The 14,428-nt window shown below is 33.1% G+C and overlaps 1 protein-coding gene across 2 annotated transcripts; it reads left to right on the forward strand.

Moving 5' to 3' along the window:
* Nucleotides 1-211: 211 nt before the first annotated feature.
* LOC109788952 (uncharacterized) lies at nt 212-12,334 on the forward strand. Of its 2 annotated transcripts, none has more exons than XM_020347816.3 (5): nt 212-227; nt 524-689; nt 2,393-2,603; nt 7,296-10,926; nt 11,049-12,334. In XM_020347816.3, exons 2-5 carry the CDS (start codon nt 528-530, stop codon nt 12,136-12,138), a joined length of 5,094 nt encoding a protein of 1,697 aa, XP_020203405.2. In that variant the 5' UTR covers nt 212-227; nt 524-527; the 3' UTR covers nt 12,139-12,334. The 2 variants fall into 2 exon arrangements, with proteins under 2 accessions (XP_020203405.2, XP_020203404.2); XM_020347815.3 differs by lacking the exon at nt 212-227 and adding an exon at nt 297-444.
* Nucleotides 12,335-14,428: the final 2,094 nt, after the last annotated feature.

A 14,428-nucleotide genomic window follows, 5' to 3' on the forward strand; every position in this document is an offset into this window, starting at 1 on the left:
GTCTTTTTTTATTATTTACATAAAAAGCATATATTAATAAATGATATTTTTTTTAAAACATAGGATCGCTAACACGAGCTTTCCTTATCGCCATTATAAAAAAAAATCTTTATAAACATGATCAACAATCAAATATATAATGTACCTAGAACTCAACTATTTATCAAGCATGTTAAACTTTGTTACTTTTGGTCACACTTCAAACCACACAAACCCACCCACCCAAGGTATATGCATCGATACTTTTCGTTCGTTTGCAATTGAAAACCCCATTGGTTTCGTGGAAAGGACGTGGAAATTTTAAGGAAAATCCTAAGTACAACTTTTCCGTACAATAATTGATCATAAATGGGAAACCTAAAACTTTTCTACTTTACTTCTCCACGAAGTAGTCTTGTTCTTTGCGAGCTTTTAAGTAGACCAAGACTTAACTCGTTTACCCAAGTAGTCTTCTTTATGATATACCTTCACACATTCTGAGTTTGGTTGATTTGTGATTTTGTTGTGACCCATTGTTTTGTAGACTCATGGAGATGACACCGAAGGAGCACATTGAGAATATACGAAGGAGCAAATACTCGATTGGGGGAGAACCAAACCCACTGCGTGAGGACTTGCACCAAGCCACAAAGAACCTCTCCACTGAGCTTTATGCCAAAGATGTTCATTTTCTCATGGAGCTCATTCAGGTACCCATCATTTCTCTATTTCACTTCTTTTCTTATATATATAATATGCTATTGCTTATGTTTCATGCATTGCGTATAATTTTGCTATAAAGAATTTGTTAATTCACACTCACTAGTACATATTAGTTTATTAATTTAGTTTTTTTTTTAAATAAATAAATAAGTGTAAGTTAACAATTATTTTGTATAGTTTACTAACATACACTTATTTCTTTTTCAAAAAAAGTTTATTTGTAAGTTGTTATTATAATATTCTTTAAAATTTACTTAGATGTAGTTTAGTTACTTATTTCTTGTCAAAAAATAAGTAGGTATAAGTTAACAAATCTTATATATAAAGAGAGAAAAGAGGGATCCGTTCAATAACTCATTTTTCATCAAATTTAAATAATCTGACTTCCGATCGTTGAATTTAAAAAATGTATGCAAATTTTTAAGAAATTTAAAAATTATTTAATACTTCATTTTATCAATTCAAATAATTATCATATACAAATCAGTAAATTATTAAGATTTTATTAGATTTCATTAATTTTAATACAAAAATTAACTAATAAATTTTTATTATAATTTTTAAAATTAAGTAAATAAAATTATTTTGTAACTAAATTTTTTTAAAGAATATTTTTTATCATTATGTTTTAAAAAGAAAAATTATAGCGGTGGTTTTAAAAATTATAATTTTTACAATTTAAAAAATAAAATCATTATAGTGGTGTTTATAAACTGTCACTTTGTTAAAATTATATATTTTTTTTGTCATATATAATTTTAAAATAAAATTTAAATGGTGGCGGTTATATCTGTCGCTGTGTAAAGCATGTGACAATTTTCTAATGGCAGTTCTAAACTGCGTAATTTTGTAAAAAAGAAAAAAAAAATTGTAATGTTGTGAAGCTAATGGTATTTAAAATTAAGGGACTAAATTAAAACTTTTAATAATAAAAGAACTAAATTAAAACAACTAAATAAATGAATTACCAAATTAGTAATTTAGCTTAAGTAATTAAAAGCATCGTAAATTTTTTCTTCTAATGTCTATTATTATTAAGCTTGAATAGTGTTCAACATTATAGTAAGCAAAGACAAAATTAAAAAAACACATTAAAGGTGTTGGATTTAAAAAAACGCAAAATAGCAAGCTGCAAACGAAAGCAGGTATCAAATGATTGCAAAATGCTATATATCAACTAATTAAGATAGCATATAATAGGATTTATCAAGTGCTAATTGAAAAAAGTAAAGTCAAAATTTGCTTTGTAAACGTACCATGGATGATTGTGTTCTACAAGTTTAATATGCAACTATTCTGTAAATTGAATTATTCGGTTTTGTAGATTTATCAGTTTTAGTACTAATCCTGTAACTAATTAAAAAAAAAAAATTGGCATGCATTTGTAAATTGTAACTAATAAAGAAGAGTAATTACAAAAAAGAAACATAATTTGATCCGGTCATTTATTTTTTATTCTATGTCTAGTCTTTTACTAGTAGTCTAACCAGATATTAATAGCTGGTCACCTAAATTTTCATAATTTTACTTTTGGATATTATTTAAAAGATTTTTTAATCAATAAAGATAATTGTGTGTATATAATAAATTTATGTTCATCCTCTTATTTGAACATGTGGAACTTTACTTGCATTCCAACATTATCATTTAATTAGTGGTTACCATCATCAATTTCTTGTGACATTCACAGAATGCTGAAGATAACAAGTATGCTGAAGGAGTGAGTCCATCACTTGAATTCATCATAACATCAAAGGACGTAACAGCCACTGGAGCTGAAGCCACATTACTAATTTTCAACAATGAAAAGGGTTTCTCTACCGAAAACATTGAATCTATATGCAGTGTTGGACGGTCCACAAAGAAAGGCAACAGGAGTAGTGGTTACATAGGCGAGAAAGGTACATTCTCTCTCTTAAATGTCTCAACAAAAGGCTTTTGTAGTTCTGTTCCATGAAGGACAAGGCATAATGTGCTTGCTTTCTGTGATGATTGATAAATATTTTAAATGCATGCATGCATATAACTAGACTGAATTAGTTTTGTATTAGACGAATCATCCTATTTGTATTGACCTGGCCTTTCGAAAGATAACATGTTTTGAAAAACATAACATGTTTAAATTTGAGAACTATATATTGCACAAGAAACACAGCCATGTTTGACACAACATTTTAAAATTAGTCTTTGTTTCTTTTCTTTTCTTTAGATTTTATGTTGTCTCTTATCGAAAAATCTACGGGAGTAACTAACTTTTCTCTAAGAATAAATCCTAAATCATATGTTTATGAGCTATAATCAAAATGGTGAATTTGGTTTGGAACACTATTACTATCATTATAACTATCTCCCATGAAACTTTTATAAGACTGTATGGAGGATTGTGTTTCTAAAAACTCAGAAGATGGTTCTGAAATTTCAGATTGTATTTCTAATTTGTCAAGGTATAACTTACTTTTGAAATCTAATTCATTATCATACCATTTACCGGCATCTATATGTAGAGTCTCTTCTAAATTGTGGTCCTGTTTTTTGTCATCACAAATTTCATCACTAATTTATGAAAATAATTTTTTCTTAAAAATGAAGTCATCTTCCTCATCTTTAGTGTCTTCATTCTCATTTTTATAACCCTGGAAAACAGTTTCAGCCTGTTGTTTTTCAAGCTATTTTTGTTTTTCCCATCTTTCTACACAGCTAGGAGTAGTCTAGGTGAGAGTTGGCATTCACCTAATTGACTTTCATCCTCCTTCTCTTCTTGTTCACAATTTGGAACATAAGATTCAAAATATGAACCGTACCATAAATTCATCAGGGACTTTCTAAAGGGTTATTCCTCTTCTTCTTCTCTTAAATCAGGAGTTTGTATATTCTCATAATCAGTTAATCTAACCGAGAGACTATTCCTCCTATTTGTCATTATGGCTATTTGACGCTGTTATGGCTGTTCTAGAAGAGCCAGAATTAGATGTGTTTGTCATTCAATGCCTTAGTTTCTTCTAGATTCAAATATTTTGGGAGGAAGAAATTGTATTCCGTTTGATCCTAATGAGGTTATCAAAGGGTTTGTATTGATCCTATATCTAGGAGATATCTGATCACTAATTCTTCTTATGGAGGTTATGTCTAAATGGAGATTATTTCCATAGAAGTTTTCTCCAAAACCTTTTGTTTGCATTTCTAAATTTATGTTTTGTATGAAATCGGAAATATTCATTGTAAAGTTTGGAGCTATGTATATCAAGGAAACAGGTTGATTAAGATCTACCTCGATTATCCCTATTATTGCCTGGGAGTTACTATCCCTAAACCTCTGGTCAAAAAGAACTAAGAAAGCTTTTGCTCCAACGAAAGATCTTGTTGGAGTCCTGATTCCTATAGTGATTAGTCCTAAATGGACATATCTTCTATTGGTTCTTAAGAGTTGTCTACCAGTTTGTTCATAAATTAATCTTATAATTTCATTTTGTCCATCCAGTAGATGAAAATCATCTAATCGACGGTACCTATATACGCTAGTTCTATCAGAACTTAGCCAATTTAGGTTGTAAAGTTGTCTAGGATTAAGAGAATCTATCCTAGCATTTGTTCCTATGTCTATATTAGATTGTATGTCTACTATTTCTTCTAGTTGCCTAATACTAGAATTTGTTCTTCTAAGGAACCTATCTAAGATCCCTAGTTGTTGATTTATTGCTTCAACAATAGGTATACACCTAGAAAGGGTTTGTGAAGTTCCTGTAAAAGGAAGAGTTTGTGTCCTGATATTCATTTTCTTGGCTTAGCAAGAATGAATTTGTTAGAAACCTGTGTAGAGGAGGTATTACTACCTAATGAAAGTTTGGAGAGTTGGTTGGAAATTTTATCTAATTTTCCGTTTATGGGAGTGAATCTTGTTTTTATAAGCTCAAAAGCTCTGTCAAGTTTTTCTTCTAAATTCTTAATCTTATTGAGGATAAGATTTTGGGTTTTGTGAATGATTTCGATATTCTTGGAAGGCTCTTCTAAATCTCTTCTAGTGACTAGATCTTTATAGCTCTCATTCCAGTAAAAAAACTGATATCAGCTTTTTTTTATAAATTAATAAACAAAAATAAAAAAATATAAATATAAACCAGTACCAATAAAGGTGGCAAAGCCTCCTAGTTAGGAATGGTTTATATAATTCCATGTTTAAGAAAATAGATTATAAAAACTTAAAAATAAAGATGCACAGATCGATAAAAGGAAGAGGTAAAAAGAGATAACACAGTTCTTAGGATTACACAACGAATTATAATGTTTAACATAATATAAAATATAATGAACTACCAGAACTCTTTTATTTGAGAAATTGGAATTTCTTATTTAGACCTTATATGTAGAAAAGAAAAATTGGTAGTTTTCTGCCTCTTCTGGCAAGCTTGAGGTCTTACAACAGCCCAGCCTTTGGGTCTTACAATAGCCTCATTTTAGTCTGCAGACAAACTATTAATTTTTCTTTCTTTAAAGCCAATAAACATTTATCAAGGGCACACCTGAAAAATTCAAGCTTACAAATCCCAGGTTTTAGCAAAAACCATTTTCTCAAATGAGTTCTAAATTCTAAATTACATTTGCATATGTTAAATAAAATAATTACGACATTCTAAGAACTAACATGGATAGTTTAGCCAACCATACTTATAGAAGAATACTTACAACAATTTTATTGATGATCATGATATTACACAACTTACAAGTAACACACTCAGATTGATTTTTTATTTGCAGGAATCCTTTCATCTTGTTTCAATCTTCTATTCTTCTCCACTTTTTTTTTATTTGGAGACTAATATTTCATCTAAATAAAAAAATCAATCTGAGTGTGTTACTTGTAAGCTGTGTAATATCATCATTATCAATAAAATTGTTGTAAGTATTCTTCTATAAGGATGGTTGGCTAAACTATCCGTGGAAGTTCTTAGGATGCCGTAGTTATTTTTATTTAACATATGCGAATGTAATGTATAACTCAGAACTCTTTTGAGAAAATGGTTTTTGCTAAAACCTGGGATTTGTAAGCTTGAATTTTTCAGGTGTGCCCTTGATAAATGTTTATTGGCCTTAAAGAAAGAAAAATTAATAGTTTGTCTACAAGCTAAAATGAGGTCATTGTAAGACCCAAAGGTTGGGCTGTTGTAAGTCCTCAAGCTTGCCAGAAGAGGTAGAAAACTATCAATTTTTCTTTTTTACATATAAGGTCTAAATAAGAAATCCCAATTTTTCAAAAAAAGAGTTCTGGTTGTTCATTATATTCTATATTTTGTTAAACATTATAACTCGTTGTGTAATCCTAAGAACAGCCTTATCTCTTTATACCGCTTCCTTTTATTGACCTGCACATCTTTATTTTTAAGTTGTTATAATCTAATTTCTTAAACTTGGAATTATATAAACCATTCCTAACTAGGAGGCTCTGCCACCTTTATTGGTACTGGTTTATATTTATATTTTTTTTATTTTTGTTTATTAATTTATAAAAAAAGCACTCTCTTCACAAGCACTCTTTTCACAAAATGAAACTACTAGACATTTATTTAAAATTAAAAGGATCATGCCATGGTTCTAAATTGCAATTGCGGCCATTGCGTTTGCTGTGATGTAGATGACGACTGTTGCAACATAAAATTATTATATATTTGTGATGGGGTTATATTGTGGTATTTTGTCTGAGAGGATATTTTATGAATTATTTTTATAAGGTTATTACACAAACATACTCCACAATGATGAGATATTGTCCGCTTTGGGCCTTAGCCCTCACGGTTTTGCTTTTGGTCATCACCCAATTTATCGAATCCCAACAATCCTCCTCTCAAACAAGGGACCTAACCTACCGAATCCAACCTGCGGCTCTGATACCACTGATGGGGTTATATTGTGGTATTTGTCTGAGAGGATATTTTATGAATTATTTTTATAAGGTTATTACACAAACATACTCCACAATGATGAGATATTGTCCGCTTTGGGCCTTAGCCCTCACGGTTTTGCTTTTGGTCATCACCCAAAAGGCCTCTTAATCATTGAAGTATGTTTGTATTATATAAGTTGTTATTTGTTGTATTATTTTATCGATGTGAGACTTGTTTGAATCCCAACAATTTGCATAGAATATAAACAAATAATTTTGTAATAATAAAAATCAATCAGATCTCTTTTTCTTTATTTTTTTACTCCAAACTCTTTTCCCTCAATGTATCATACATCTCTCAACACTTCAATCAACTATCGTTAGTTGTCTTTCTCCTTCTCTTAACATCTCATGTGACAAGTTTATTAAATTATAAGATTAAAACTTGAATCTATGTATATTTTTTGACACAAAAAATTGGAATAAAATGGTATTATGGATCTATTATGATAGTGTCGCAGTCGCATTGCAGAATTTTCTGTAATTTAAAATCACACCATAATTGCATGTCGTTGTAGCTGCAGTGAGCATTGCAATAGCAATATTGCTGTTTGCGGATCGCAATTTAAAATTATGGATCATGCATTAATTTAGAGTGACCATATGAAACAAAAAGATCCAAATGTTTGACAGAATATCTCCTTCTGTTGAATTGCAGGAATTGGTTTCAAGAGTGTATTTCTGCTTACTGCTCATCCTTATATATTTAGCAATGGATATCAGATACGGTTCAGTGAGAAACCTTGTCCACACTGTGACATCGGGTATATAGTTCCTGAATGGGTTGATGAGAATCCATCCCTTGATGACATAAAGCAGATATATGGTGCTGGTTCCCTCCCAACTACCACAATTGTCTTACCTCTAAAGCCAGACAAGGTCAAACCTGTGAAGCAACAGCTCTCAAACATTCATCCAGAAGTTCTGTTGTTCCTTTCAAAAATCAGACACCTGTCTGTAAGGGAAGATAATGAGGATCCCAAGCTGAATACTGTGAATTCTGTATCTATTTCTAGCGAGAAAGAATTTTGCACTAGGAAAAACATGAATGCTGAGTCCTACACACTTCATCTCTCTGCTGAGGAAAATGGTGGTTCTGGAAAGGAATGCAGCTACTATATGTGGAAGCAAAAGTTTCCTGTGAGGTTGGAAAATGTGGTGGAAAGGAGAGAGGATGTGGAGGAGTGGGTTGTAACATTAGCCTTTCCAAATCAGGAGAGGCTTCATAGGGGAAGGAGCTTACCTGGGGTCTATTCATTTCTTCCCACAGAGATGGTCACTAATTTTCCCTTTATAATTCAAGCAGATTTTGTCCTGGCCTCATCAAGGGAGACAATTCTCTTGGACAATAAGTGGAACCAAGGGATACTGGAATGTGTTCCATCAGCTTTTATGGGTGCATTGAGAACACTTGTCATTGGATCAGATCAAGCTCCAATATTCAGTTTACCCCCCTTCTTCAGGTTCCTTCCCACTGATAGTTCTCCTTTTGAAAAGTTAAATTGTGTGAGGGAGAAAATCAAACAAAAAATGCTTCAAGAAAGCATTATTCCTATTGAGACATACAAGGAGCAGAAGCACTTCTATAAGCCTTGTGAAGTTGGCAGGCTACTGCCCGAATTCTGGGACATTTTGGCTGAGGCTCAGGAAGAAGGAGTATACTTGCATAACCTGTCATCTCACAATGGGAGGAAAATCTTGAGTTCTTCATTTGATAAAACTGAGTATGATCACATTCTCAACTTTTTAGAGGTAAAAGAAGTTGACACTGATTGGTATGCAAAGTGCATCCAAAGTTCTAATCTTGTGGATGGAGTACCAGATGTTGTTTATCTGAAGCTTTTACTGTTTATTGCCACAAATTGGTTCAGATTTAAAAGCTCCAACATGATGGACATTCCATTAATTAAATATGTGGATTCTGACGGGAAATTGTCCCATTTCACTCTTGATCAATGCAACAACCGCTATGGGGCCAAGCAAATAGTCCTAGCAGATCCAAGTCCATCTTGTCCTTGCTCTTGGCTGATTGATTGGAACGGCGAATTTGAATGTAAAACCTCCCGATTTTTTATGCCAGAAGTAACACAACAAGCTATCTTGTGTTCGCCCCGCAGGCAGACTTTGTTGGAATGGCTAGAAAATCAGGTTCATGTTACTACTTTGAAGGTGTACACTTTTGCAAAAGTCCTTTGTAGTTCTATAAAAAGTAACTCCAAGCTTGCCATTAAATATACTCATTTCTTATATCACTCTTTCTCAAAGAGATATTTATCAGACAGTGAGGTTAATGATTTGTGTCGTTCCATGCCACTTGTGGACAACTATGGACATGTGACTGAATGCAGAAAAGGAGTTCTTGTGCCTGCAAATGTGAGCAAATGGGCAGACTTGATTGTTTCCAATCCATGGAGAAATGAAAATTATGTTGAGCTGGGAAAGGAGTACCTGAATCCATCTCATTATGCAGGCCAATACACTGGTTCTGGGAAGCTCATAGAATTCCTCAAAAATCATGTTGAGGCTTCTGATATACCTTATATATACCCTCCAAATGCTGGGTTTTCTGCTGTTGATACACCACTTACCAAAGGCAATGCCTTTTTGCTTTTGGATTGGATTCGAAACCTGAAGTATAGAGGTGTGCATCTACCAAAGAGGTTCTTGAAATGCATAAAGGAAGGAAGTTGGCTTAAAGTTACTGCCATTGGATGGAGGCCACCTTCAAAATCCTTCTTAATTGGCTCATCATTGGGAAGAATTTTGCAAAGTGGTTCTGTTCTTGTTGATATTCCACTGATTGATGAGAGCTTCTATGGGAATCAAATAAATGGGTACAAGGAGGAGTTGAAAACAATTGGGGTGATGTTCAGTTGTGAGGAAGCATGTCAATTCATTGGAAGAGAACTAATGTCTCGTGCAGCTTCTTTTACTTTAAGCAGTAGTCATATTCTTTTGATGCTTGAATTCATCCAACATCTGAGGCAAAATTATCTTCCTTTAGACGATTTTGTCAACAGCATCAAAGAGGAAAGTTGGCTAAGGACATCTAATGGTCTCAGGTCTCCTATAGGATCTGTATTGTATGATTCAGGATGGCAAGTTGCTTCACAAATTAGTGCTATCCCTTTCATTGATAAGGGCTATTTTGGTGAGGAAATTTATAATTTTAAAGAGGTGCTCGAGTTGTTGGATGTTGTAGTTGGCTTCAATGGAAACTACCAAGTTATTATTGACCATTTAAAATCACCCTCAGATTTGGTCAATATGACAGCTGAGGCTGTTCTTTTGATAATGGAATGTATACGATTCTCGCGTGCCTCTAGTAAACTCATAAACCCACTCAGGGGAACAAACTGCTTGAAGACAAACATGGGTTTCAAAGCACCAGATGAATGTTTTTTGTATGATCCTGTATATGGCTGCATTTTGGAGGTATTCGATGGTCTTCCTGTGATAAATAGTAAATTCTATGGAGAGAAAATTTTCACATACAAGGATGAATTGAAGCAAATGGGAGTGGTGGTTGACTTTATGGAGGCTATCCAAAAAGTTGAGCATCTCTTCGAACAGAAGGCGTCAGAGACTTCCTTAAACCCACAGAATGTTCTATCATTTCTTTCATGCTGCAGGTTGCTGAAGGGAACTGGATGTGAATTCCCTTCCAGTTTCTCATTAATCATTGGTGATATGAAGTGGTTACAAACTGTGGTTGGTGATCATAGGCGTCCAAGAAAATGCATTCTATATGGTCCAGAGTGGAAAGCCATCTCTTCAATAGCTCGTCTCCCTTTCATTGATGAAAGTGACAATTGCTACGGTAAGGGAATACATGAATATAAGGAAGAGCTGAAGAGCATTGGTGTTGTTACTCAACTGAAAGACGGGGTGAAGTTTCTTCCTAAATACTTGAATTTTCCTTCAGATCCTTCCACTATTACTCCTGAGAGTGTGTTTTCATTGCTAGAATGCATCCGTGTTCGAATGCAAGGGGGCATTCTCTCCATTGGAGATGACTTCAAGAAAAAAATGTCTAGAAATTGGTTGAAAACACATGCTGGTTATAGGCCTCCAGAAAAGTGTTTGTTGTTTGATTCCGAGTGGAATTTGTACCTCAAGCCAACTGATGGGCCTTTCATTGATGAGGGTTTTTATGGACATGAAATTGCTTCTTACAAGAAAGAACTCAATGCAATTGGAGTCACCATTGATGTTGAAAAAGGGTGCTTCTTGGTCGCTAGTCACCTTGACTCTCTCTCTGATGATGACACCATTGTGCAAATATATAGGTACTCCTTTTTTCTCCCAAGAAGATTAATCTTTTTTTCTCTTTTCAGTTCAAAATATTATGCTCAAGACGATATATATGATGATTTCTATCTGATTATTACAACATTGTGCAATTGTATAGGTACTTGAGTGAACACAAGTGGAAACCTGAGAAAAAGGCTTCCAGAAAGATTTGGATTCCAGAAAGTGCAAAGTGGGTCCATTCTGGACAATGTGTCATACATGACCAGGATAATCTCTTTGGTTCAAAGTTTTATGTTCTGGGGGATATTTATGAAGAGAAGATTCTTCAATTTTTCTCTATTGCCATGGAAGTCCGGAACAAACCCTCACTTGATGATTATGTCAACCTTTGGAATGATTGGGAGAGTTCAGTGGAACAGTTGTCATATGACAAGTGCTGTAAGTTCTGGATGTTTATGTTGAAACATTCAACAAAAAAAACCGGGGAGAAACTTTCTGACTGCTTAGAGAAACTGCCTGCAACATCAGGCAACAATGAGATATTTTTGTTAGATAAGAATGATGTTTTTATTCCTGATAACCTTCATCTGAAAAAGCTTTTTGAGCAGGAGAAAGTCTTTGTCTGGTATCCTCAAAACTTGGCACCAGTATCCAGGTGTGAATTGTTTGACATGTACAGAAAAATTGGTGCTAGAAATATCTCTGAATCTCTATGCAAGGAAGAGTCATCCTTACTCAATGGTGTTCAACTCAAGCAGGTTAATCCTGATAGTATTTGTAATGTAAAGGGATTGGTTAAGCTTATTCTTGGTTTTCTTTCTTGTTCTAGCCTAAAAATGGAACCAAACAGGAGGCATGAAGCTGTTCAAGCTCTACTCAACCTGAGTTTTTTTGAGACTATGGATTCAGTCACTGTAAGTTACAGTTTGAAACTATCATCAGGGAAAATCATTACCAAAACTGCAGACAGAATGGTACAGTGGGAAAGGCAAAGTTCCAAGTTTTTCACCGAATTGAACTGGCAAAATGGCAATGCAAGTTTAATAAAATATGCCACATATTTCTCAGAAGCCATATCAGAGGGCATTTTGTGCGAGAATCATGATCATGTTCCTGCACTCTCTGAGCTCATCACATTAGCTTTTCTGCTGAAATTCAACAATGAAGAAATTGAATTTCTTATGGAGTCCAGGAACTTGCACTGTGAGGATGATGAGTTCCTCAATTCTTCCTTCCCATCTGATTAAGTCTTCTCCATTGGTTTTAAAATGCTTTAATTCAGTTACTAAGCATATGCCTATTCATAAATTATGCTTCTGAGGTTTCTTGTTACTTTGTTAGTGGTATGTGATTACTTAATGATATAAAGTAAAATGTAGTATTGAACGTTAAGACTTGAAGAATTATTAGTTGCTCAATTTCATGATCAATGCTTTGGCTTTATTGTATGGCTGAATATTACTTGTGTCCATATTATCCTTCTGTCTTTACTTTTGTGTGATGAACATTTGGACTTAACTGCAGTCATGGACCTCGAATTTCACCAAGTGTTGTTTCATTTCTTTAATTCTACATGCCGAAATCAAAGCTCTGAAGTTACGTGGGATTTTACAGTAGAATTTGCTTCAGAAGAAACTAAATTAGATAATTTGTTCAACGGGTGGTATTGGATCAAAATTTTATAAGATATTTTTAACATAAAAAAGTCTCATAAATTTTAAAAAACTTTGTAAGAATTTAATAATTTCTAAGATTTTTTTAAAAAATATAATGATTTTTAAGATTTTTTAAAAGACTTTTTTAATTAAGATTTTGTAATATAAATTTAGTATATTTGTATGTTAAAAATTTATAAGATTTGAAAGGATTTTATTAGATTTTGAAGGACAATATGAAATTTTAAAAGACAATATAATTAATTAAAATAATAATATAAATAACAAAGTTTGAATAAAGAAAATAAAAATGAATAAATTTTGTAATCTTTTAATAAATAATTGATTATGATTTCACGTTCTTTTATAACATATCTATATATAACTCTATGTATTTATATTTTTTCATTCATACTAATGAATTTGAAAATATTTTCAAATTTATGATATTCATTAACTAGAGAGTTGTCAAAAATATATTAAAAATTGTGTTTAAAAATTTTGATATTTCAATATTAAATTTTATTAAATTGTTTTTTAATAATTTAACAATATGTAATATTTGTTCACACCAAAATCTTGTAGTTGCTTCAACGACCAAGATGTCGTCCTAGCTAGTCTAATGCTTGCACTTGCAAAGACATTACAACATTGTCTTAGAGGAGATTTTAGTTTAATAATTAGGTTTCGGTAGGATAATACATGGTGAATGTCAGAATTCGAAAAATTCTAACCTTACCAACAGATGGTTTGGACCTCCGTTTTAAAAATTTCATCAGCTTTGGATTGCTCGAAGACAGGACTAATGCTCCATCTGATGATTTTGAAAAGAGTTCAAAGGAGTCGTCACCGATATTTTACATAAAAACATTAGAAAAAGAAAAGGTTTTCAAAAAGACGACTTTGGCCTTCATAGCCAAAGTCGGGTTCGGGAGTTGGTTACATGCAGGGAAGGTATTAGGCACCCTACAATGCCCAAATTTGGTACCCTGTGCCAAATTTAGCGTAATAACGACGTAATTAAATTTCTACCTCTTTTATTTTATTAAACATACAATAGTTTATCTCTACATTATCCTAGTCTACAACATACATGTCACTTTCATTATCTACATGGTGCTTGTTCTATGCATGCTAGAAAAATAATAAACAAAGCAATAAATAAAAGAGAAGAATTGGGAAGGTATTAGACATCCTACAACGCCCAAATTTGGTACCCTATGACAAATTTAGCGTAATATATATTGGCATAATTAAATTTCTACCCTTTTTATTTTATTAAACATATAATAGTTTATCTCTACATTGTCCTAGTCTACAACATAAGCGTCACTTTCATTATCTACATGGTGCTTGTTCTATGCATACAGGAAAAGCGATAAACAAAATAGTAAATAAAAAAGAAGAATTAGGAACCTCTGGTGTAAGCTTTTTGTAAATCATCTTGTAAATCAACACAAGGGTACTTTTTGACAGCCTTTTCACTTTACAAGAACCTCATTATCACTCAAAATTCTCAAGAAGGGAGGAAGGAATCAAGTGTTTGGAAGAATGAGCCCCTGGCACGCTTTTATAAGCATCCAGGGAAGGGGAATGGCCGTTCCCAACACTGGAACAATCGTTCCACACCTCAAAACTACACTAAATTAGGTTATTGGGAATGGTTGTTCCTAATCTAGGTTTTATGTTGAAAATTGTTATTAGGAACGACCATTCCAAGGGTAAGAACGACCATTCCGAGCCTAAATTAGGGTTTCCTTGACTTTTTGTGCAGAAACGCCTTCCCGAACTTCCTGTGCTTCTTCTTGGATCGTCTCCGTACCTTTCATGGCCTCCGGTGGTTGCTCCTCTTGTCTTAGAGGTTTCCCAATCTTTGTAAAAA

The sequence above is a fragment of the Cajanus cajan genome, chromosome 3, assembly GCF_000230855.2.
Source record: "Cajanus cajan strain Asha chromosome 3, NIPB_CcT2T_4, whole genome shotgun sequence".
NCBI classification, from domain to species: domain Eukaryota; kingdom Viridiplantae; phylum Streptophyta; class Magnoliopsida; order Fabales; family Fabaceae; genus Cajanus; species Cajanus cajan.

What these genes read in the sequence shown, in the direction of transcription:
- LOC109788952 (XM_020347816.3), top strand. Translation starts at nt 528, where the DNA reads ATGGAGATGACACCGAAGGAGCACATTGAGAATATACGAAGGAGCAAA. An exon ending in TTCTCATGGAGCTCATTCAG is followed by an intron (nt 690 to 2,392) that starts GTACCCATCATT and finishes TGACATTCACAG; the next exon opens with AATGCTGAAGATAACAAGTA. An exon ending in TGGTTACATAGGCGAGAAAG is followed by an intron (nt 2,604 to 7,295) that starts GTACATTCTCTC and finishes GTTGAATTGCAG; the next exon opens with GAATTGGTTTCAAGAGTGTA.